Source organism: Elephas maximus, chromosome 4, assembly GCF_024166365.1.
Source record: "Elephas maximus indicus isolate mEleMax1 chromosome 4, mEleMax1 primary haplotype, whole genome shotgun sequence".
In the NCBI taxonomy this organism is placed as follows: domain Eukaryota; kingdom Metazoa; phylum Chordata; class Mammalia; order Proboscidea; family Elephantidae; genus Elephas; species Elephas maximus.
This window is the reverse complement of record NC_064822.1, coordinates 85,457,970-85,484,322: the sequence shown is the minus strand read 5'-3', so window position 1 is coordinate 85,484,322 and position 26,353 is coordinate 85,457,970. Positions and strand designations below refer to the sequence as shown.

Here is a 26,353-nt window from a genome sequence, read left to right as displayed (position 1 = left end):
TTTTTATCCCCTGTTTCTGCTAACCAGTTTGAGAGAAGAGTGCATCATTAGTAAATTTCATGCATGAGTTTAGTCCATGAGGAAGAGTGGTGTGAGAGAAGGCTGGTAAGCCTTGTAGTGCCTAGGATATCAAGACTAGAGAGTGGAAGTTTTTTGGGAAGAGTTAGTAGCAGTTATTCAATGCTTACTTGTATCAAGTAAGTTCTAAGCACTTTTCATGAATTATCTTATTTAATCCTTAAAACAGCTGTATGATTTTCGTCCTGTTATTAACTCTCTAAAGATGAAGAGGGGCCCTGGTGCCATAGTGGTTAAGAGCTCGGCTGTAACCAAAGGGTCGGCAGTTCAAATTCATCAGCCACTCCTTGGAAACCCTATGGGGCAGTTCTACTCTTCCTGTAGGGTTGCTATAAATTGGAATCCACTTGATGGCAATTGGGTTAAAAGATGAGGAGCTCTGGTGGTGCAATGGTTAAGGACTCAGATGCTAACCTAAGGTTGGGGGTTTGAACCTATCCAGTGTCTCTGCAGGAGAAAGACCTGGCGATCTGTTCCCAAGTAGATTATAACCTAGAAAATCCTATGGGTGCAGTTCTACTCTGTAACATGAGGTCTCTATTAGTCAAAATCAACTCTATGCACCTAGCAACAACAACAACAAAGATGCGGAGCCAGGCACAGAGAAGCTTACTAACTTGCACACGATCACAGTTTTAAGAATGGAGCCAGTATACAAATTCAATATTTTAATCATCACACTATTGCCGTGCTTGGTACTTTGGAATTTTTTCAGCAAGAAAAAAGACTTGCTTTAGGAAGAATGTGTTAAAATATGTTGGCTTTGAAATTCTGTTTAAAGATCAAGAAAAGGTCTGAAAAGAATATGTAAAAGAGATTAGTCAGAACATAAATCATATGGGAAGGGGTGGGGAGCAAGGGGACAATGTAAATAAATTCTTAAATACTTTCTAATATGATCCTAAATATAAATATTTTTCTTTCTAAGAACTGAAAATGGTATCATTGGAATTATTTTTCTTACCCTTATTGCATTCTTCTTATTTGGTGAGATAAAGTAGATACAGCCATTCTTATTTTATTGGAAGAAAAATTAAGTTGCAGAAAGTTAGATAACTTACCTTCAAGCATTCTGAGAATCAATGTCTGAGATGCTCCCAATATGAGGGCCTCTGTTATGCAATGAGGGCATGTGTGGGTGGTTGTGAAAGATTGCTCAATGTACTCTATTTGTTCTTGTTTCTCTTCTTGGGTCTGAAAAATATATATTACTAGACAGGCCACCCTTCACATTTACAAGCAGTGCTGTGGTATCCGACAGTGTGTGTCATTCACGATTGCTCCCTGCCTTTGGAAGGGTCATTCTATAGCCCTGCCCTGCACTTCAGGGCCAGGTCTCCTTGCTTTGCTTATTCTGCTCAATCCTCATAGGTTGCCCAGGCAGCATGTCTCAACTGGTGTTGGTTCTTAGTACCTCAAGGTCTGGCATACACGGCTCTTTCTTTCTTTCTCTCTCTCTTTTTTTTTTCTTAGTACACGTATTGTTTTATGACATTGGTTAACAACCCCATGATGTGTCAGCACTCTCCCTTCCTGACCTTGGGTTCACTATTACTAGCTTTCTTGTCCCTTCTTGCCTTCTTGTCCTTGCCTCTGGGCTGGTGTGCCCGTTTAGTCTTGTTTTGTTTTATGGGCATGTCTAATCTTTGACTAAAGGGTGAACTTCGGGAGTAACTTCATTACTGAGCTAAAAGGGTATCCAGGGGCCATACTCTGGGGGTTTCTTCAGTCTCTGTCAGGCCAGTAAGTCTGGTCTTCTTTTGTGAGTTGGAATTTTGTTCTACATTTTTTTCCAGCTCTGTCCAGGACCCTCTATTGTGATGCCTGTCAGAGCAGTCAGTGGTGGTAGCTGGGTACCATCTAGTTGTACTGGACTCAGACTGGTGGAGGCTGTGGTAGTTGTGGTCTTTTAGTCCTTTGGACTAATCTTTCCATTGTGTTCTTAGTTTCTTCATTCTCCCTTGCTTCCAAAGGTATGAGACCAGTGAGAATCGTAGATGGCCTCTCACAGGCTTTTAAGACTCCAGACGCTACTCACCGAAGTAGAATGTAGAACATTTTCTTTATAAACTATGTTGAGCCAATTGAGCTAGATGCCGCCTGAGACCATGGTCCCCACAAGCCCCAGCTCAACACTACCTCAGGGAGTTTGGATGTGTCTATGGAGCTTCCATGACCTTGCCTTGTACAAGTTGTGCTGTCTTCCTTAGTACTGTGTTCTGTCTTACCCTTCACCAAAATTACCACTTATCTGTTGTCTACTTAGACACACAGCTCTTTCTTACTCTACTCTGTCTTAGCCCGGAACTCATGTGACTGGTATGCTGAGAGACATGCAGTTCCCCCCTGAAAACACCCATCCTCTGACGAGTAAAAATAACAACAAGGAAACCCAAACTCCATCCTTCTAATTTCTTTTCTCATTTGCTCTTAGTTTACCTAATCACACCACTTCTCTTAGGTAAATGTACACTTTGAGAGATCTGTTTTCCAAATTTCTTTAGAACATGTAACTGTAGGTGGTCCATTCCTTTCTTTCCTTTTGGAGCATCTCCCTAAGAGGTACATTGTTGAGCAGACAAAGGACTAGCATTCTTTGAGGGTTAGATTTTCTTTCTGCTCACTTTCTTGTGAATGTCCTATTTGAATCTCAGTGATAGTTGAAAAACGTTTTTTTATATCTGCTGAATTACGAAGGCTTTGTATCAAACATAAAGCAACTTTCTGATGCTTTTAGTACATGATGTAAAAAATGTAGGCAGCAAAATCTACTTTTTGCATAATTACTTTTTCTTTTATTGTTGCCTACATTTTATAGAGTTCTTAAAGGGAATTCAGTTATGGTTTAGTGGTGAACCAAGCCTTTAATATCGAGTCTCTGTTTATTATTATTTATAGAATTTGGTAACACTCCTAATTTTATTTGATTATTTATCTACATCTTGGATGTTTGCCTTTTACCAGAGTATGACTACAATCGTCATCAAAATGCATAAATCAATACCTATCTTTAAAATGATACACTGACTGAAGACATTTGCTTTACTTAACTGACTACTTAATATACAAAGCCATCATTTGAAAAACCACAAAAATGCTGCCTAGAATGTAATTCGATTTGTGCAACGAATATCTATTTCAAGAAATAGGTGTGTTCCAGGAAATTTGACTTAAGACAAACCACTTTCTAATCAATACATTCTCCCAACATAGAACCAGAGATACACTCCCATGGAGAATCCCCAAGAAATCAAAGTGAAGACTTTTGATTGTGGAAGGGGTTAAGCCCACCAGTTCTATGGTTGAGTGTGATATGTTTCTTGGCCAAAGAATGTAAGAGATGATCAATAGTGATTTGAGATGTAGGAGAGTTAGTGTGAAGAAGGAACCCTGGTGGTGAAGTGGTTAAGAGCTCTGCTGCTGACCAAAAAGGTTGAATCCACTAGCAGCTAATTGAAAATCCTATGGGGGCAGTTCTGCTCTGTCCTATAGGGTCACCATGAGTTGGATTTGACTTGATGGCAGCAGATTTGGTTTTAGGTTAGTGTGAAGAATAAGGAGCAGACTAAATAACTCACGATTGAAACTTCTCAGTGGCTTACCTTTGCTCTTAGAAAAGCATCTTTGTCCTTTACCATGGCTTACAAGGCCTCTTTTGACCTACCTTTCGAAGTTCAGTTCTTGCTTTGTCCACTACTACTACACCCCAGCTACAATGGCCACCTTTATTTATAGAACACAGCAAGCTAGGTTCCATATCAGGGCCTTTGTACTTGCTATTCCCCTCTGCCTAGATGGCTCTCTCTCCAGACCTTCCCATAGTTGCCTCTTCATTTCTATTCTAGCTCAAATGTTACTTCCTTGATGTATATGCCATAGAAAGTTGCCACCTTTCTCCATATCTCTGTTTTCTTCATTTAATTTATCGACATGTGAAATGATCATATTTGTTTGCTCATTTACTCTCCTTTTCTCACTAGAATGTAAGTTCCACGAGAGTTTATCTATCTTATTTACTGTTGTACCCCTAGACTCTCAAATAGTGCCTAAAGTAGACCTTTGAGAAGTTTTATTGGGTGAATGAATCTGACTGACAAAGTAATTAATCATATTATCTTGTTTGATAGCTTTCTAAAGGTAAAAAGTGGCATGAAATTACACCATTACTTTAAAGAACAGGTTTCATAGATCATTGTATGTTTGAAAAGGAAATCAACCCAAGTGCAACTGGGATCTTCATGTAACAGCATAGTTCTCACGTCTCATGAATGAAATATGAAACAGTCATTTTCTTTTATATGATTATGCCCAAATTGTTGATTATGACTTTTAGTTAGGGTTACAAGAAGGACCTCTGTTAGGCTGATGAAAGCTACTATGTCATCAGAAATTGTTGATTTAACTAGATTTACTTTTGTTTTAGCAACTTATTAGAATGTAAGCACCTACATTAAAGATTTAATTATTTCTAGGTATAATATAAATTTCAAAACCATCGGTTTCCATTGAGTTATTGCTGACTCATGGAGATTCCATGTGTATAAGCATAGAATTGTGCTCCATAGGATTTTTAATGTCTGATATTTTTGGAAGGAGATCACCAGACTTTTCTTCCAAGGTGCCTCTTGGTGGACTCAAACCTCCAACCTTTGTGTTAGCAGCCAAGCGTTGACCTTTTGTACTACCCAGGGACTTCAATATATAAATTAGGTATACGCTAATGAGCTTATTATAATTTAAATTAGATATATGCTAGAGTGTTTCATTTCCTTTTTCAAAAAGACCTATGTATTGAAGAAATATTTATTTTCTTTTGACAATAATTTTTAGTGAATTTTCTGTTGTGAATAAATTAATCAATGTTGCCAATCCTAATAGAATGTGTCATTTCTAAGCTCTTTGACAGCTTGCTCTGACAGCCTTTCTTCTTTGCAGGAATATATTGCTAAGAATTTCTGTGTCATGCAGTCACAGATTGGCTATGATATTTTGGCAGAAGATACCATCACAGCTTTGTTGCACAACAACAGAAAACTACTAGAGAAACATATCACAGCAAAAGAAATAGAAACATTTGTCAGTTTACTCAGGAGAAATCGGGAGCCAAGGTTTGAAATGGTTCATGTAGTATTCTTCTCTGGTGGGAATTGTGGCTTTTTGATTTATTTTTAGAACTTTTAAAAGGTAGAATTCTTTCATTTCGCTAACTTTCATGAACAAACTATGTTGGACTTGGCATTATAATAATTGTGTATAATAAAGAGTTACTTCCTCCTAGGAGATCAAAGCCCATTATAGGTTTGTATTTAAATGTAATTATTTTCAACCTAAGTTGAAAATACATTTATATACATTATGTATATATAAATAAAGACTCTAGAAAGTAATTCAAAGCTATACCTAAAAAGAAAAATCTCTAATAAAGAGAAATGCATGGACAAATATAAAAACCCTGCTGTCCTCGAGTCAATTCAGACTCATAGCGAACCTACAGGACAGAGTAGCACTACCTTATTGAGTTTCCAAGGAGTGGCTGGTGGATTTAAACTGCTGACCTTTTGGTTAGCAGCCGAGCTCTTAACCACTGCACCACCAGGGTTCCAAGTGTAGGGGCTAGTAATAAGATATTCATGGTTGATAATTTTAAATTTTTTGTCCTTCCTGTTTTTTATTAACAAATATATAAAGGGCAAGGATAAAATTATGTTACAGGGCACATGAAATATAAAGATGTAATTAGTGATAGCAACAACAAAAGATGAGGTGGGAGAGGAATGGTATAGAAACAGAATTTTTTGTATGTTCTGAAGTTAAGTTGGTACCAACCTACTCTAGAATGTTATAAATACAAACTCTTAAGTGTAACATTCATGGTAACCACTAAGAAAATACATTAAAAACATATACAAAAGGAAAGGAGAAGGAAACCAAAGAGGCTAACTGTAATAAGCCAACAAAACACAAAAGCAAGCAGTACTAAAGGACAAAGACGGCTTAAGACACACAAAAAAACAAATAAGAAAAAGGCAGAAGTAAGTCACTTCTTATCAGTAATTACAGTGAATGTAAATGGACTAAATGCCCCAATCAAAAGGCAGAGAGTGGCAGAATGGATAAAAAAAAAGCATCATCCAACTATGTGGTGTTTATAAGAAACACACCTTAATCCTAACGACACAAATAAGTTGAAAGTGTAAGGATGGAAAAAACATTCCGTGGAAATAATAACCAAAAGAGAGCTGGGGTGACAATCTTAATATCAGACAAAGTAGACTTTAAGAAAAAATCTGTCAGAAGAGATAAAAATGGACATTATATAGCGATAAAAGGGTCAATTAATTAAGAAGATTTAACAATAATAAATATATATGCACCCAACATTGGGACGCCCAAATATATAAAGCAAACACTGATAGAATTGAAGGGAGAAATAGATAGTACTACGATAATAATTGGAGACTTCAATACATCACTATCAATATCGGACAGAGCACCTAGAAAGAACATAAACAAGGAAACAGAGGACCTGAATGACAGTATAAACCAACTAGACTTAACAGACATGCATAGAACACTCCACCCCAAAACAGCACAATATACATTCTACTCCAGTGCACATGGATTATTCTTCAGGATAGACCATATTTTAGGTCACAAAGCTAAATTTTAAAAGATTGAAATCATAAAAAGTATTTTCTCTGACTACAACAGAGTGAAGCCAGAAACCAATAACAAAAAAAAATCTGGAAAATACACAAACATATGGAAATTAAACAACACACTATTTGAACTACCAGTGGGTCAAGGAAGAAATCAAAAGAGAAATCACAAATTATTCACAGTCAAATGAAAATGAAAGCATAACATACTAAACTTATGGAATGCAGCTAAGGCAGTATTCAGAGTTAAACTTATAGCAATAAATGCCTACCTTAAAAAAAGAAGATCTCAAATTAACAACCTAACCTGACAACTCAAGGAACTGGAAAGAATAGAGCAAACTAAGCCTAAACTTACCAGAAAAAGGAAATAACAAATATCAGGGCAGAAATAAATAAAATGGAAAACAGAAAGATAGTAGAGAGAATCGATAAAACCAGAAGTTGGTTCTTTGAAAAGATCAATAAAATTGACAAACCTTTAGCTAGACTGACAAAGAAAAGATGCAAATAACTAAAATAAAAAATGAAAGAGGGGACATTATAACTGATGCAATAGAATTAAAGACAATTATGATAGAATATTATGAACAATTGTATGGCAATAAAGTGGATAACCTAGATGAAAGGACAAGTTCTTAGGAGCACACAACCTACCCAAACTGACTCAACAGAAAATAGAATGTCTCAACAGACCCAGAACAAGTGAAGAGATGGAATCAGTGATCAAAATTTCCCAATAACAACAAAAAAGTCCTGGGCCAGATGGCTTCACTGGGGAATTCTACCAAACATTTAGAGAAGAACTGAAACCAGTACTATTCAAACTCTTCCAAAAAATAAAGAAGGAAGGAATGCACCCTAATTCATTCTGTGAAGCAAACTTAACCCTGATACCCAAAGCAGAGAAAGACACTACAAAAAAAGAAAACCACAGGCCAGTATCTCTTATGAATATATAGATGCAAAAATTCTCAACAAAATACTAGTGAAGAGAATCCAACAGCATGTTAAAAGAGTCATACCCCATGACTTAGTGGGATTTATTCCAAGAATGCAGGGATGGTTCAACATTAGAAAATCAATCAATGTAATATACCACATCAACAGAACAAAGGAAAAGAGCCACATGATTATCTCTATGGATGCAGAAAGAACAATTGTTAAAATCTAACACCCTTTCTTGATGAAAACCCTAAAAAAGATTGGAATAGAAGGGAAATTACTCAATATGATTCAGGGCATATATGAAAAGCTAACAGCCAACATTATACTTAATGGAGAAAGACCAAGAGGTTACCGTTGAAATCAAGAACAAGACAAAGGTGCCCACTCTCACCACTTCTATTCAGTATTGTGTTAGAAGTCCTAACCAGAGCAATAACACAGGAAAAAGAAATAAAAGGTATTCAGATTGGAAAAGAAGTAAAAATATCTCTATTCTCAGATGATGTGATCCTATATATAGAAAATCCCAAAGATTCCACAAGAAAACTTCTAGAGCTAATAGAGGAATTTAACAATGTTGGAGAGTACAAGGTCAACAAAAATCAATTAGGTTTCTCTTCACCGGCAATGAGAAATCTGAAAGGGAAATTAGGGAAACAATTCAATTTACAAAAACATCTAACAGAATAAAATACCTAGGAATAAACCTAACCAAGGACTTGTAAAACTATATAAAACACTGCTGAAAGAGATTAAAGAAGACTTAAATAAATGGAAAGCTATTTCATGTCCATGGATTGAAAGACTTAATATCGTTAAGATGTCAACATTACCCAAAGCGATGTATTGACTCAACACAATCCCGATCAAAATTCCAGCAGCCTTCTTTCAGAAATTGAAAAACTGATCCTCAACTTTGTATGGAATGGTAAGAGGTCCCAAATAGCTAAAACATGTTAGAAGAACAAAGTAGGAGGACTAACACTTCCTGTTTTTAAATTGGTATACAGCTATAGTACTATAGTACAGTATAGTATAGTACAGGTAACAGCCTGGTACTAGTGTAACAGTAGACACATAGACCAATGGAATAGAATTGAGAGTTCAGAAATAAATCGACACGTCTATGGTCAACTGATTTTTGACAGTAGTGCTAGGTCCATTCAATGGGGGAAAGAAGAGCCTCTTCAATAAATGGTGCTGGGAAAATTGGATTTCCACTCACTGAAACAAATTCAAAATGTATTAAGGACTTACATGTGCAAACTAAAACCACAAAATTCTTAGAACAAGAAGCAAGGGCAAGACTGTCAGAGCTAGCTTTCAACAATGGATTATCTAATAACACAAGCACAAACAACAAAATACAAAATAAATGAATGGGACCTTATAAAAATTAAAAACTTTTGTTCATGAAAAGACTTTACCAAAAAAGTGAAAAGATAGGCTCCTGACTGGGAGAATATCTTTAGAAGCCATATATCTGACAAGAATCTAATAACCGATGTATATAAAACTTTGACAACTTAATATCAGAAAGACAAATAGCCCTATAACAAAATGGGCAAAAGACGTATATAAACATTTCAACAAAGAAGATATTCAGATGGCCACTAAACACATGAAAACATGCTCAGTGCCATTAGCTATCGGAGAGATACAAATCAAAACAACAATGAGATACCATTTCACTCCCATTTTTAGGATGGCTAAGGAAAAAAAAAAAAAAACCCAGAAAAGAACAAATGTTAAGAATGTTGGGAACTTGAAACTCTTATCCATTGCTGATGGGAATGCAAAATGGTACAGCTGTTGTGGAAAACAGTGTGGAAATTCCTCGAAAAACTAAAAACAGAACAACCATAACAAAACAAAAACAAACCTGTTGCCATTGAGTTGATTCCAACTCATAGCAGCCTTATAGGATAGAGTAGAATTGGCCCATAGTGTTCCCAAGGAGCAGCTGGTGGATTCGAACTGCCAACCTTTTAGTTAGTAGCCAAACTCTTAACCACTACACCACCAGAGCTCTAGAACTACCGTATGACCCAGCGATTCCTCTCCTAGTTATATACCCAAAAGACTTGAAAGTAGAGACTCAAAAATAGACTTGTACGCCAGTGTTCACTGCAGTGCTATTCACAAGAGCCAAAAGGTAGAAACAAGCTAAATGCCCGTCTACATTTTGGATAAACAAAATGTGGTACATACATACAATGGAATACTGCTCAGCCAGTAGGAGAAATGAAGTCTGGATACGTGCTTCAGCATGGATGGAACTTGAATACATTATGCTTAGTGAAATAAGCCAATCACAAAAGGGCAAATATTGTATGATCTCATGTAAAAAGATAAGAAAAGCAAATGTGTAGAGACCAAAGTTTATTATTGGTTATCAGGGGTGGGAAGGAAGAGGAAGAACAAAACAAAACAAAACATTATCTCATTTAAATCCTTATACATTCTCATGAAGTACGCTGGGCATATATTATTATCCTCAGTTTAGAGATGAGAAAATAGAAGCCCAGAGAGCAACTTGCCCAAGATCACCCAAATAGTAAGGGACAAAATATGAGGTCAAATCACTGTTTTCTGATTCCACATCAAGTTCTCTTTCTGTACCATGCTGCATTATCTAGGAAGAAATGAAGGTAGAAAAGTCAAGCAGATTAACAAGGTTTTCTTAACTAATTAGTACAGCAAATAAGTGCTAGAAGCTAGAAACAGGCCTTGTAACTAGACCAGGCCACAGTCACTCTCATTAAGTGTGTGTTTATTTTACTTAGTACAACATTAGTTTTGATCTGCACTTGTTTTGATCTTCAGTTCTGGGATAATCTCACTTGAGGGCAGATAAATAATTTTCTTGATATTAATAAGTCATAGTGCTGTGGAATGAATATCACCAAATAAATATAAGCAACTGCATATCCTTTTTGGACAAAGTTTGTCTTCAATACAAACAATTGAATATTTGATTTGTTTCTAGCCATGCAGCAGATAAGTAACACATTAGAAAAATTTTGCATGAAAATAATAATATAAAATATTTATAACATTATAAAATAAAAATTTCTATGATTATATCTCAAATTATGTTTTTACTGTGATGTTTGTGTAAAATGCTGTGTTTTATGTTCAATTTATTTTTTTTTCTCTTGCCAGATTTTTGGATTATTTATCAGACCTGTGTGTGTCTAATACCACTGCGATACCTGTAACTCAAGAACTCATCTGTAAATTCATGTTGAGTCCAGGCAATGCAGACATTCTCATCCAGACTAAGTAAGCCCAGATAATGGAGGCACCTTTTTCTGTTCATTATTTGTAGGCATTGTAGTTTTTTTTTTTTTAAATCATATTTGTGAGTTTCTTAATGGAGTTAGTACGTGTTATTTATTTCAAGGGTGGTCTCTATGCAAATCGACAACCCCATGGAGAGCTCCATCCTTTCAGACGATATTGATGATGAAGAAGTTTGGCTCTATTGGATCGACAGCAACAAGGAACCTCATGGCAAAGCTATTAGGCACCTTGCTCAAGAGGCAAAAGAAGGCACCAAAGCTGATTTAGAAGTTCTTACCTATTACAGGTTAAGTATTGTACGGAATCATTATTCTAAATCTCATGTAGAGATTATTCTCTGAAACCTCTATGAAGAGGAAATTAAAAACAATCATGTCAGAACCAGGGTATTTGCAAATTTATTACCATTCAAAGTATTTGAGAGTTAACATCTGTGTTTTTCACGTATACCACTTCTAATTTTATGATTTTGCAGTATTTTTGGAATTTTATGCAACTAAAGGTTTTTTTTTCCTAAAAAAATAATTGCTTGGAGTCGGTGTATATGAGAGATGTGTTGGAGCCTGGTGTCAGAGGTGGCTGTGGAGGAAGTTAGCCAGTAGTTTAGTATATAGTATTTATGAATATGTGGTGAACTAGGGCTTATGAGAAACTGATATCTGTAGTTATTTAGGTTCAACAGTGGTATATAGTCATAGAAGTCTCAATGGTAGTGAAAACTGAAGTTAGGGTGGTGGGTAGAGGTGCAGTTCCTGGTGGTCAGTCTGTTGGGAGCAGGAAACTAGCATCTTTTAGTTTAAGGGAAAGAACTCAAGGCAAAAGCCCTTGGGTCATGTTGGATTCAAAAGTGAGGAATTAGAAAAAGGAAGAGAATGACTCACCTATCCTGGTCTCTAGAGTTATAGCAACGAAACCAAAAACCCATTGCTATTGAGTTGATTACGACCTATAGTGACCCTATAGGACAGAGTAGAACTGCCGCGTAGGGTTTCCAAGGAGGAGCTAGATGATTCCAACAGCAGACATTTTGGTTAACAACCATAGCTCTTAACCACTACACCACCAGGACTCTACAGGCTAATTCTTGATCTCAAAGCCTGATGAATCCAGGTGTACTAATGCCGTTTGACTTGGTTACATTTGATTCAGGAACTGAGTGGTACTAATCTTACAGAGCTTAGATACTAGAGGCTGTAGCTGAGTGGGGCTGGGAAGGGCAGACGGGTCTCATTTCATGTGAACTGTTATCATAGGCTTAGTATATTTGTATCGTAGGAGCCTGAGAACTGTGAGCCTAACAACACTTTCCACCAGACTCATATTACTGGAACAAGTAAGAGAAATCCTAATTGAGTCGGCCTAGGTACAATTTCATATATATATTGTCATTTGATTACTTAACCTACTACCAGAAGGGTTCCCCTCCAATATCACATACCCTTGAAATACTGGTGTCATCAAAGTAGATACTGACCAGTAATATGATGTTTTAGAACTTTATCAAGATAAGACAAATAATGCAGTATGTTTAATATTTTTAAGGTACCAGCTAAACCTCTTTGCAAGAATGTGCTTGGATCGCCAGTATCTGGCCATAAACCAGATTTCTACCCAGCTGTCTGTAGACTTGATCCTGCGGTGTGTGTCGGATGAGAGCCTGCCATTTGACCTCCGAGCATCTTTTTGTCGCCTCATGCTGCACATGCATGTTGACCGGGATCCCCAGGAGTCTGTGGTGCCTGTTCGTTATGCCAGGCTCTGGACGGAAATTCCCACTAAGATCACGATTCATGAGTATGTTCAGAAAAAGCTCCTGGGGCCCTCGAACTTAGGAGAGGAACTTAAACAAATGTCTTCAATTTTAAAGTGAATATATGGGAAGACATTTCTGTGTTTTAATTCAGGTTGTTACTCTTGTAGGGTAAAAAGACAACTCTTAACGAGAATGGAGAATCTTTCTGGAAGCCAATAAACAGAAATAATATTATTAATAATAAGAGTAATAGGTGGTTAAAAAAAAATAGGTGGTTAAGTGCTTAATATTATGGCAGACTCTGGTTTAAGTGCGTTACATGTGTTAACTTGTTTTACAATAGCCCCATTTTACAGATGAGACACAACACCTAGAAAGGCTAGCTGATTTAACCAAGATTATGAAGCCAGGACATTAAAGTAGTATGTGTATTTTCCTATTTTTTAACTATTAAACAATCAGTTTACCTTCCTTTATCTTTTTTCTGTCTTTTGAGGTATGATTCTATAACAGACTCTTCAAGAAATGACATGAAGAGGAAATTTGCACTGACGATGGAATTTGTTGAAGAATACTTAAAAGAAGTTGTAAATCAGCCCTTTCCTTTTGGGGATAAAGAAAAAAACAAACTGACATTTGAGGTATTTTTTTTTTTTAACCAATTCATTTGTGAAGTTACTAAGGTTTCCATATAAAAAATTAGATACCTTGAACATCAACTATTTCCTACCCCTTGTATTTAGGATGTTTTGGTAATAGAGTAGTTTAGTTCATGAAGGAAGGTATAATCCTCTCTGCTATTGATTAAAATATAGACTTACATGGTTCTATGCTTACACTTGATGTTCAATATTCTTTTTCTTGATTTTTTTTTGTTTGTTTCTTTATAAGTTTTGTTGCATTTAGTGAACACAGACATTGTTGTATGCTGTAATATGTTTGGATACTTTTTTTTGATTTCTATCCCGCTGATGTTTTTAAAAAGCCTCATGAAAGAACTGAAACATCTTCTAGTTATAGTGTCATTTTGGGACATTTGGGACAAAACTAGAGAGAAGATACTGTAACTTTTTACCTGTTGTTTTAGCTATCTATTACTATGGAACAAATTACCCCAACACTTAACATCTAAAGCAACAAACATGTATTATCTCATGGTTTCTATGGTCATGAATCCTGGTGTGCTTAGCTGGGGCCTCAGTGTATCTCATGAGGTTGCAATTGCTCTCAGTTGGGGCTGCAGTCTTCTGGAGCTAGGTGATCTGATTCTAAGCTCACTAACATGGTTGCTGGTGGCCTTCCTTGCTACCTGTCGACCAGACACCTTAGCTCCTTGCCATGTGGGCCTTTCTGTGGGCTTCCTGAGTGTTCTTATCACATGACACCTGGCTTCCTCCAGAGCAAGTCATCTGAGACAGAGAGAGAGAGAGAGAGAGAAAGAGTGCACAGGATAGAAGTTAGTCTTTTATAACCTAACCTTAGAAATGACATAGCATCATTTCTGCTGTGTTCTAATGGTCACACAGTCCAACCCAGGTTCAGTGTGCGAGAAGACTATGCATTGGTGGCCATCATGGAGGCTGGCTTTCACCCTGCCATGTCATATATAGTATTCAGAAAACCACATAGCAAGCAGAAGAGGGAATATGTGTGTTTCTAGATAAATTTTGTGGATAATAACCACTTATTAAAGTAAATCTTAATGTAATATTTATTAAATAATATCTTCTGAATGAAATGAGTTCATATTTAATTGAGGCAAATAATTCTAATAAAAACTTCTTTTACGATCTTGATACACCCAAATCTTATCTTTTTGGTGGGGCTGATTAACTGGTCTTACTTGGATTTAATTCTAGAGTTGAAAAAATTGAAGTTCGAGTGGTTGCTTTTGCAGATATTTAAAATCTTAGGTGTTAAAGAATTAGAAAGTTCAGCAATACCTGAACTATTTTAATAAAAAAAATGTCAATTTGTTTCAGTTCTCAATGTTTTTCTTTTCTTTTTCACATCTTTTTTTTCAAATCAAAGGTGGTCCACTTGGCTCGGAATCTTATATACTTTGGATTTTATAGTTTCAGTGAGTTATTAAGGCTGACAAGAACACTGCTGGCTATCCTAGATATTGTACAGGCCCCCATGTCATCGTATTTTGAAAGATTAAGCAAATTTCAAGATGGAGGTAAGAATTTTTGAGAAAACTTATAACCTTTTTGTTTACTTAGAAGTAAGATAAAAAAATGAACCCATAGAGACGTGATCATTAATGTCTACCTACATGTTAATGTGTGTGTACATATAAACAGTAACTGTATGATAGGACTGAGTGATAATAGGGTTGATTTGAAAGCATGCTTGTTTTTTTTGCTAAAGCTTTGAAAGACAAATTTATAAGACCAAGTTCCATCCTTAGCAACTCACATTATGGCCAATCCGCTAATGAAAATATTATGTGTTAAAAAAGATAAAATCATCTTAATATTTGTAATTATCCTGGTGTGTGTCAAAAGCTGACTGTTCTTCATAGCAGGGCATGGAAAAATGCAAAGAAAGGCAAGCTTCAGGTTACATCAGAGAAGCTGTGAGTGCACAGCCAGTGTGGGAGGCAGCCTAGTGAAGTGGGCAAGAGATTAGACTTGGGAGTCAGAGTGTTTGGATTCAAATTCTGACTTTTCCATTTATTAACTTAGGAAAAGTACTTATCTTTTCTGTGATTTTCTTTTCTCACCTGAGATATGATGATGATAATAATCATATCTTCCTCACAGCTTCCTTATGAGAATGAAGTGAATGTGTACAATGCATACAGAGCACTTACAACAGTGCTTGTCTCATAACTCAATCAGTATTATTTACAGTGATGATGGTCTTAGATTAGATGCACTGAAAACAGACTCTGAGATGGAGAATTGTTTGGAGAAGGCATATTGAGGAGTCCACTCAGTATATACATCTATAAGGAAGTGAGGGAGGTGGAATAGGGTAGACAGAGAAGCTGATGTGCAATGCAGTTACAGCTGAGACTTCAGCTGATCCTACGGGAAGCTCTGGAGCTGGGATGATGCTTCAAAGTTGACGCAAATGAAGGCAAGGGGACTGTACTTTGTATCCTTGTATTAGCCAGTCATTAGTTGCCAGCTTCATCATGGAGAGGGTGGGTAACTTTCGGCAAGGCAGTTTTCTATGGTTAAGGTTTATGCCCAGTGAGGGACATAGTTGTGAGCAGTCAGCAGACATGATGCCCAGCAACTGGGGGAATAGGTGTATCAGCTCTGAAGAGGGGACTTGGGTGAAGCACAATAGTATTCACTACAGCAAAAGAAGACAAGATTAAAAAAGTAAAACCAGAAATCAAAGTTCAGATATAAGGATGAAATACCTGGTTAATAATCATAAATGAGGGACATCCAGGTAGCTGAAGTAATTTACCTGTACCTAAATTTCAATTTCTCCTATATCCTCCAAAAAAATGGACAGATCAATTAAAAAAAAACTAAACCCGTTGCCATCGAATCGATTCTGACTCATGGCGACTGGATAGGACAGCGTAGAGATGCCCTACAGAGTTTCCAGGGAGTGCCTGGTGGATTTGAACTGCTGACCTTTCGGTTAGCAGCCGTAGCACTTAACCGCTACACCACCAGGGTTTCCACAGATCAATGTGAAGCAAATTAAACCACATAAATCCTAGAAGATAGAGGACTGTGCAAACTTCAGTTATTGTCAGTGGAGAATTAACATCAATTATTAGTAGGAGTTAGGAGTATCTCCACTTCGAGCCTTTGTGGCACCTAGAGGTTTCTGGAAAAAGTGTGTGGAAGAGACAGGAGGGGATTGAGAAAAATCACCCTTAGAAAGGGAAAATCCATCCTAAGTGTGAAAATAAGAAAAACGAATCTAGGTAGGTAAGAGAACTGACAAAAGAGGAAGGGACTGAAAAGTATATAGGTGGCAATCATGGAAAAACAGTGTTCCTGTGATGAAGAGGGTTAAGAGGAAGGGAGAGGCATTGTTGGGGAAGGGAAAAAGAAACAAGATGGGAAATCCAAAATATCACATGATAAAAGAAAACCAGAAATTGAAGGACTTAAAACTTCTCCACCGCCCTTCACCAAAAGCTAAATTTAAAGCAACTGCACTTCATTACTCTGACAGGAGAGGGTGCTCTTGAACTAGGGAATCATGTAAACCACCTTCTACTGTCAACCGCATCTATTAAATGCATAGATGTAATCAGTCTTCTTCTATATGAAATTATTATAACACCAAAACAGAATGGAGAATCAAAACATTTCAGCTGATGAAAATTATTCTCTGGAAAATTACCATGAAGCAAAAGAAAATTGTAACATGATCCTCCAACCTGAAGTAAATATCTCCAAACAAACATTGAGACATGAAAAATAACTTGAATCGTAGAATCAAAAAACTAAGGACCGAAATGGACAAAGACCCAGGAAGAAATGAAATGAAAGGTGATTGAACTTAGGGAAAAAATAGAATAAAATGGTAGAATTCACTTTTTTTCAAAAATACAGATTAAATTGCAAGGTGCCAAAGGGAGATAGATTTGACTGAATGTACAGTAAAGGACAATGAAGAAAGGTAAGATAACAATGAAGAGAATGAACATTATGTAAAGAAATGAGTAAAACAGATGAACTAAATGGTGCCTGGTTACCACTACTGACCGTTCTTATCAAGAGATGAACCCTGAGAGAACAGGAGAAAAACATGGCACAGAATTCAAATTTTTAAAAAATACAGATTTACTGGATCAGTTGAGACTAGAGGATTCCCTGAGACTATCACCCTGAGATACTCTTTAAACCTTGAACTGAAACTGTCCTAGGGCCACCTTTTAGTGAAATAAAAGATTGGCACATAAAATAAAGGATATTATCCATGAGTATGGTGCGCCATTAAAAAACCATCTACATGAGACCAAAAGGTCAACAATTACTCTAAAGCAAAGGATGAGAAGATTAGGAGGCAGGGAAACTAGAGTAGTGGAAATGGAACAACCAGAACACAATTAAAGGCAATTGACACGTTGTGAAAAATATAACTAATGTTTCGGAACAATTCGTGTAGAAATTGTCAAATGGGAACCTAATTTGCTGCATAAGCTTTCACTGAAACACAATAAAATATTATTTTAAAAAAAAAAAAGGAGAGAAAAAGTGGTTGAACTGGAAGATAGGCAAAGAAGAGTCATATGAATAATTGGAGTCCCTGAAAAAAGAAAAAAAAAAAAAAAACAATGGATCTGAACTAACATTTAAACTACAATTCAAGAAAACATTCTGGAAATAAAAGATGATGTGAATTTACACGTTGAAATGGCCTAGAGTAATCTACAAGACCTATCATAATAAAATTATTATATATATATTCAAAAAAATAATAATTAAAAAATAATTTAAAAAATTAGTCAATATTCAACCACTTCAAGAGGTAGCATATGATCAGGAACCGATGGTACTGAAGGAAGAAGTCCAAGCTGCTCTGAAGGCATTGCCGAAAAACAGGGCTCCAGGAATTGATGGAATATCAATTGAGATGTTTCAACAAACAGATGTAGTGCTGGAGGTGCTCCCTCATCTATGCCAAGAAATATGGAAGACAGCTTCCTGGCCACCTGATGGGAAGAGATCCATATTTCTGCCTATTCCCAAGGAAGGTGATCCAACCGAATGTGGAAATTCTCAAACAATATCATTAATATCACACGCAAGCAAAATTCTGCTGAAGATCATTCAAAAACAGCTGCAGCAGCATATCGACAGGGAACTGCCAGAAATTCAGGCTGGTTTCAGAAGAGGACGTGGAACCAGGGATATCATTGCTGATGTCAGATGGATCCTGGGTGAAAGCAGAGAATACCAGAAAGATGTTTACCTGTGTTTTATTGATTATGCAAAGGCATTTGACTGTGTGGATCATAACAAATTATGGATAACATTGCGAAGAATGGGAATTCCAGAACACTTAATTGTGCTCATGAGGAACTTTTACATAGATCAAGAGGCAGTTGTTTAGACAGAACAAGGGAATACTGATTGGTTTAAAGTCAGGAAAGGCGTGCATCAGGGTTGTATTCTTTCACCATACCTATTTAATCTGTATGCTGAACAAATAATACGAGAAGCTGGACTATATGAAGAAGAACGGGGCATCAAGATTGGAGGAAGACTCATTAACAACCTGCGTTATGCTTGTGACAAAAACTTGCTTGCTGAAAGTGAAGAGGACTTGAAGCACTTACTAATGAAGATCAAAGACCACAGCCTTCAGTATGGATTACACCTCAACATAAAGAAAACAAAAATCCTCACAACTGGACCAATTAGCAACATCATGATAAACGGAGAAAAGATTGAGGTTGTCAAGGATTTCATTTTACTTGGATCCATAGTCAACAGCCATGGAAGCAGCAGTCAAGAAATCAAAAGACGCATTGCACTGGGCAAATCTGCTGCAAAGGACCTCTTCAAAGTGTTGAAGAGCAAAGATGTCACCCTGAAGACTAAGGTGTGCCTGACCCAAGCCATGGTATTTTCAATCGTATCATATGCATGTGAAAGCTGGACAATGAATAAGGAAGACTGAAGAAGAGTTGATGCCTTTGAATTGTGGTGTTGGTGAAGAATATTGAATAACATAGACGGCCAAAAGAACAAACAAATCTGTCTTAGAAGAAGTACAACCAGAATGCTCCTTAGAGGCAAGGATGGCGAGACTGCGTCTTACATACTTTGGACATGTTGTCAGGAAGGATGAGTCCCTGGACAAGGACATCATGCTTGGCAGAGTACAGGGTCAGCAGAAAATAGGAAGACCCTCAACGAGGTAGATTGACACAGTGGCTGCCACAATGAGCTCAAGCATGACAACGATTGTGAGGATGGCGGAGGACCAGGCAGTGTTTCGTGCTGTTGTGCATAGGGTCGCTATGAGTCGGAACCGGCTTGACGGCAGCTAACAACAACAACATATTCAAAAAAAGTAGGAAAGGGAAAAGGGAGGGGCTATGAAAGTAAATGGAGAAAAATGGAAAGCGTATATGATGTTTGTTACTATTCTTGCATCTTTTCTGTAAGTTTAAATTTTTAGAAAAGTAAAAGTTTATTAACAATATATGAATGAGAGCAAAGTGAAGGCCAAGAACTGCAGTGATAAATCAAAGAGTAGGGACATGCAGGTATATACCTTTAATCTGCTGCTCAGATCTCACTAGTTTAGAGGCTTCTTTGAAAGATGCCAGAAAATACTCAGGAGTTGAGATGTTCATATTAAAGACACTTCCTGGTATGATGGTTGCACAATTTCCAGTTTGCTTTGAGCTGAAACATTCTAAAGAAGTTAGAAAATTGATCCTAACATTTGGTCTCAGCACTTAACTGTCAAGGTTTTACCCTAAAGCAAAGTATTTTTTTCTTCTGAAAGTTTGCTAACATCTTGTTTGCATCTGTCCTGTCCATTTTGTTACTTTAAGACACATTTTTTCTCTCTTTTAAATTTTTTATAGTTCTTATCTTTTTTAGTGAACTGTATTCATCTATGGATACCTTAATCATTCTTTCATTTATCTGACAACCATTAATTTTTTTATTCAACAAGTATTTTTTGAGCAACTGCTGCATGCCAGGTACTGTTCTAACTACTGGGAATAATAAACAATAAGATAAACAGCCCTTTCCCAACCCTTGTTGCAGAGGTTGTTGTTGTTAGGGGCCACTGAGTTGGTTCTGATAACAGAATGAAACACTGCCTGGATCTGCGCCATCCTCACAACCATTGTCATGCTTGAGCCCATTGTTGGCAGCCACTTTGTCAGTCTACCTCATTGAGGGTCTTCCTCTTTTTCACTGACCCTCTACTTTACCAAGTATGGTATCCTTCTCCAGGGACTGGTCCCTTCTGATAACATGTCCAAAATACATGAGGCAAACTCTCACCATCCTTGCTTCCAAGGGGCACTCTGGATGTACTCCATCCAAGACAGACTTTCTGCCAGTTTGTTGTATTCTGGTGGCTTGTGTGTTGCTGTGATACTGGAAGCTGTGCCACTGGTATTTCAAATACCAGCAGAGTCACCCATGGTGGACAGATTTCGACAATGCTTCCAGACTAAGATAGACTAGGAAGAAGGACCTGGCGGTCTACTTTTAAAAAAATTGGCCAATGAAAACTTTGTGAATAACTGCAGAACATTGTTGGGGAAGACAGACAATAAATAAACCAGCAAACTCTCTACCCTTCCCTTGTGGTAGAGATAAGCAGATAATTAAAAAATGAATACACACTTAGCATCAGATAATGCTATGAAGAAAAAGTAGGACAATGATATGGCAAGTGATGGAGTGGGGGAGGGACAGCTATTTTGTGGTTATGGGGGGATTGAACAGCCTCTCAGACTTCTGAGCAGTGGCCTGTATGCAACTAGGAAGTAAGCTCTGAGGCAGGAACGAGTTTAGTGTGCGGAGGAACAGCAGAAGGACCATTGCAGCTGAGGAGGAGTAAGAAAAAAGGATAGAAGGAGAGACATTTGGAGAAGCCCAAACTGTAGAGCCTTAGAGGCCTTTGAATTTGTTCTCAGTTTGATGGGCAGCCTTTTGAGGGATTTGAGAAAGGAATGATGGGATTTGATCACTTTGCCTGCTCAGTGGAGAACAGAAAGTGTACATGTGGTCGTGTTAGGAAGACCATCGTCAGGAGGCCAATGGGGAATTGGATGATGGTGTTAGACAAGGGTAGTAGTGGTGGAGGTGATGAGAAGTAGATGGATTTGGAATTTTACAGTCTAAAGTAGTGTAACTTAGATGTGGAATGAAAAAGACAGAAGAGAGTCAAAGATTACTTCTAGGTTTTGAACCAGCAACTGGGTGAATGTAGTATTATTTATTGAGATGGGAAAGATTAGCACATGATTGGGTTGGAGGGAGAATCAGGATTCTGTTTGGCCAGGTGTGAAATGCCTTTTAGACATCTAAGTGGAGATCTTATATAGACAGCTGTATATATGAACAAAACTTAGGGTAATATAAATGTGAGCAGCAGTGCACAGAAGGCATTCGAAATATCAAACTGAATGAGATCACCTAGGGAGTGATTGTTGATTGGGGCACCCCAACACTGAGCCATTAGAGGAGGAACAGAGCGGCCAGTGAGTAAAGAGGAAAACCAGGAGAAAGCGACATCTTAGAAGCCAAACAGAAAGTAACTCTAGATAATTTTAATTGTTTGTTAGCTTATGTAAACACATTATTGTTGTGTGCTGTCGAGTTGATTTCAACTCAGAGAAGTCCTATAGGACAGAGTAGATCTGCCCTTTAGAGTTTCCTAGGCTGTAATCTTTATGGGAGCAGATTGCTAGGCCTTTTCTCCGGCGGAGCAGCTGGTGGGTTCCAGCCACTGACTTTTTGGTTAGCAGCCGAGTGCTTAACCATTGCGCCACCAGGGCTCCTTCTGTATAAGCGTGCTTCCCAGATAATCATAGTAGGAAGCAATACTAGCTAATATTTTTTGAGTATGTGCTAAGTGGTTTTACATGGATTACCTTCCCTATAGCATGCTTGTGCTTAACCATTGTCTTAGTTTTTCCTAGAGCTGCCATAACAAAATACCACAAAGTGGGTGGCTTTAAAGAATAGAAACTAATTTGGCTCGAAGTCCAAATTCTGAGGGCTTTGAGAGAGGAACTGTTCCATGCCTCTCTCCTAGTTTCTGGTGGTTGTCAGCAATCCTTGACATTTTTTCTCGTTATAGATGGCTCTGCCTCCAATATTACATGGCATCTCTGTCCCATATATGACTCAGAAGGAATTATGATTAGGACCCACCGTACTCTGTTATGACTCCCTTAATTTCTGAAACATCTCCAAAGAAAAACCATTTTTTTCTCCCAAACAAGGTTACAACAGTTACAGAGGTATGGGCACACAATTCAATCCATAACACCATGGTGCACAAAATCTTACTCCATTTTTAAAAGATAAAAACCATAATTTTACTCAGTATTAAAAATGATTCATGATAATCTTTCTCAAACAAAACAAGCCATTCTATGGGAGAAAAAACCTGGTGATCTGCTCCTGTGAAAATTTTAGCCTAGGAAATCCTATGAGGCTGTTCTATTCTGTCATATAGGGTCACAATGAGTCAGAAATGAGTTGAGAGCACACAACAACAGCAACAACAAGAAGTTTCTTGTTGAGGTGATAAGAAGCATCTCTACATATACTGCATGAACTGTGACTTAGAGGGTTCTTTTGAGACTGGCATGTCATGTAGAGTGGTGTCTATTTGGGAAAACATACTTCTTTATTTTGTGGAAAAATGTTTGTGGATTTTGGCTAGATTTTCGGAATCTGAAAGAATGTGCTTATTCACTATGGTAGTAAATACCCAAGAAATCTGATATTCTAGTTCTTGGTGTATTAGAAATTAATTTGAATACAAGGGCCATAGTTTTAAGATCCCTTTTCTTAATATCTGCAGATCAGAGAATAAATTCTTTCTTATTGTATGCTCCTGTGGTTGGGAGCATGATGCAAATGGTGAGAAAATTATAATTTTGTTTTGTATTCCAGCATGATTTAATAACAATTATAATTACCATGCAGATGGTACCTTGGAGGGAAGTTGTTATGGTGGGCTTCTTTCATTTCTCTCAATCCTAAAAGTCTTTCACAAGGAGTCATTTTGTTGTAACGAGCATTAAATATTTATTTAATATCATTAAATTACATACATTTGGAAGGACAATGTTTTTGTAGTAAAGCATTCCAATCTAGATTTCTTTTTGATACATCTATACTTGCAATCTCTTAACCACTACACCTAGTGGTGTAGTGGTTAAGACGTTGGCTGCTAACCCAGAGGTTGGCAGTTCGAATCCACCAGGTGCTCCGTGGAAACCCTATGGGACAGTTCTACTCTGTCCTGTAGGGTCACTATGAGCCAGAATTGACTCCACAGGAGTGGGTTTGGTTTTGATTTTTGTATTTGCAACACAAAGAATATAAAGTGCTCTGCTTTTTTGTCAATACTTCCTTGAGATGCATTTAAAAAAGTGACTGTGTGCTTTATTTAGATTATATAACATAGAAAAAGAAGTGCCCCACAGGGATATATATTATTTGCTCATAAAATCACCAAAAATGCAAAATGTAATTAATGCTCAATGGATCTCAGATTGTTTTATAAATTTTTTTTTTTTTAAAAATACCAGTACAGAAAAGTATACATATTCACAGAGATTTTGGTTTTGGTTTGGTTTTTTTTTTATTCACAGAGATTAATTAAATTTTTTTTTTTTTAAGATCTATTAGCAAGTTAGTGGGATTGCTAAGAATTAAGTGCAAGAAATTAGTCTTATCCTTTGTACCACTTAGATCATTTATTATCCCAATGATCTAATATTTTAGAAAAATTGTATTAAGTTTAGAATTTTAGCCCATAAAGTTATTTTTTAAATTAACACTTACATTGGGGATCAGTCTTATAATATAGATATCTTGCAAGCCAAGTAAGCAAAATAGTTTAAAAATAAAATAGGACGAAGCAACGTCATGTGCCTCTGTATGTCATGCACCGAAAAGGACACAGTATCACTTATGTAGTGTTCTTGACAAAAACTTCACAACCTGTATCTCTTCACAAGGGATTAACAGACTTGTGCAAATTATGGAATATTTTACAAAGAAATGACTTGACTCTTCAAAAATGTCAATGTTGTTGTAGTACCAGACTGTTTTGGCTACTGTAGCTGCACAGGGTTCTGAGGTCAGATAGAGAAATAAGAGCCATCACACAAATAGACAAATGCACACCCATGTTCATTGCAACATTATTCACAATAGCAAAAAGATGGAAACAACCTACGTGCCCATCAACAGATGAATGGATAAACAAACTATGATATATGCACACAATGGAATACTGTGCAACAATAAAGAACAATGATAAATCTGCAAAACATCTCACAACATGGATGAATGAATCTGGAGGGTATTATGCTGAGTGAAATAAGTCAATCACAAAAGGACAAATACAGTATGAGACCATTATTATAAAAAATCATGAAAAGGTTTACACACAGAAAGAAATGGTCTCTGATGGTTATGAGGGAGGGAAGGGATGAAGAGGAAAAAATACTAACTAGACAATAGATAAGTGGTAACTATAGTGAAGGGTAAGATGGTATACAATATTGAGGAAGTCAGCACAGCTTGACAAAGGCAAAGTCTTAGAAGCTTCACAAACATCCGAACTCCCTGAGGGACTGAGCTACTGGGCTGAGGTCTGGGGACCATGCTTTCAAGGCACATCTAGCTCGATTGGCGTAATATAGTCTATAAAGAAAATGTTCTGCATCCAAACTGTGGTGAGTAGCGTCTGGGATCGTAAAAGCCTTCAAGCGGCCATCTAAGATACATTAACTGGTTCCATCCTGGCTTGAGCAAAGGAGAATGAAGAAAGCCAAACACACAAGGAGAATATGGCCCCTGGCTACCCTTCTTTTTTTTCTTTTTAATGAAAGTTTACACATCAAGTCAGTCTCTCATACAAAACTTTATATACACCTTTTCTTTTTTTATATCCTCCTAGTTGCTCTCCCCATAATGAGACAGCACATTCCTTCTCTCCACACTGTGTTTCTGTGTCCATTCAGCCAGCTTCTGTCCCCCTTGGCCTTCACATCTCCCGTCCGGAGGGGAGCTGCCCAGATAGTCTCATGTGTCTACTTGATCCAAGAAGCCTACTCCTCACCGGTATCATTTTCTGTCTTGTAGTCCAGTCCAATCCTTGTCTGGAGAGTTGACTTCAAGAATAGTTCCTGTCTTGGGCTAATAGAAGGTCTGGGGACCATGACCTCTGGGATCCCTCTGGTCTCAGTCAGACCATTAAGTATGGTCTTTTTACCAGAATTTGGGGTCTGCATCCCACTGCTCTCCTGCCCCTTCAGGGATTCTCTGTTGTGCTCCCTGTCAGGGCAGTCATCGGTTGTAGCCGGGCACCATCTAGTTCTTCTGGTCTCAGGCTGATGTAGTCTTTATGTGCCGGCCACCCTTTTAACTCAGTAATGAAGCCCCTCCTGAGGTTCACTATTTAGCCAAAGATTAGGCCGTTCTATAGTGCCAACAGAGTCCTGGTGTTGCAGTGGTTAAGAGCTTGGCTGCTAACCAAAAGATTGGCAGTTCAATCAAATCCTCCAGTCACTCCTTGCAAACCCTATGGGGCAGTTCTACTCTGTCCCATAAGGTTGCTATGAGTCGGAATTGATTGGACGGCCTCAGGTATAGGGCCAACAATAACACACGTGAGGAAGGTGCTTCATGTTTAATCATGTAAATGAGACTAATGAGCACACCAGCCCAAAAGCAAAGACAAGGCAAAAAGGGACAGGAAAACTGGAGGAATGGAAACAGGGAATCCAGAGTGCAGAAGGGGAGATCCTGTGTACACATCGCAGGGTTGGCAACCAAAGTCACAAAATGATTTGTGTATTAACTATTTAATGAGAAATTAATTTGCTCCTTAAACTTTTGCTTAAATCGCAATAAGCAACAACAACAACTACAAAAATGTCAATGTCATGAAA

General features: G+C 37.4%; 1 protein-coding gene across 1 annotated transcript in view; it reads left to right on the top strand.

Moving 5' to 3' along the window:
- Window positions 1-26,353, top strand: part of ITPR2 (inositol 1,4,5-trisphosphate receptor type 2) — a 523,041-nt gene that overhangs the window by 162,335 nt on the left and 334,353 nt on the right. Inside the window, exons 16-21 of the mRNA XM_049882682.1 lie at window positions 5,014-5,186; window positions 10,851-10,970; window positions 11,092-11,277; window positions 12,534-12,785; window positions 13,241-13,385; window positions 14,776-14,926. Of these exons, the coding sequence (XP_049738639.1) occupies window positions 5,014-5,186; window positions 10,851-10,970; window positions 11,092-11,277; window positions 12,534-12,785; window positions 13,241-13,385; window positions 14,776-14,926 (1,027 nt within the window). The remainder of the gene's footprint in view (window positions 1-5,013; window positions 5,187-10,850; window positions 10,971-11,091; window positions 11,278-12,533; window positions 12,786-13,240; window positions 13,386-14,775; window positions 14,927-26,353) is intronic.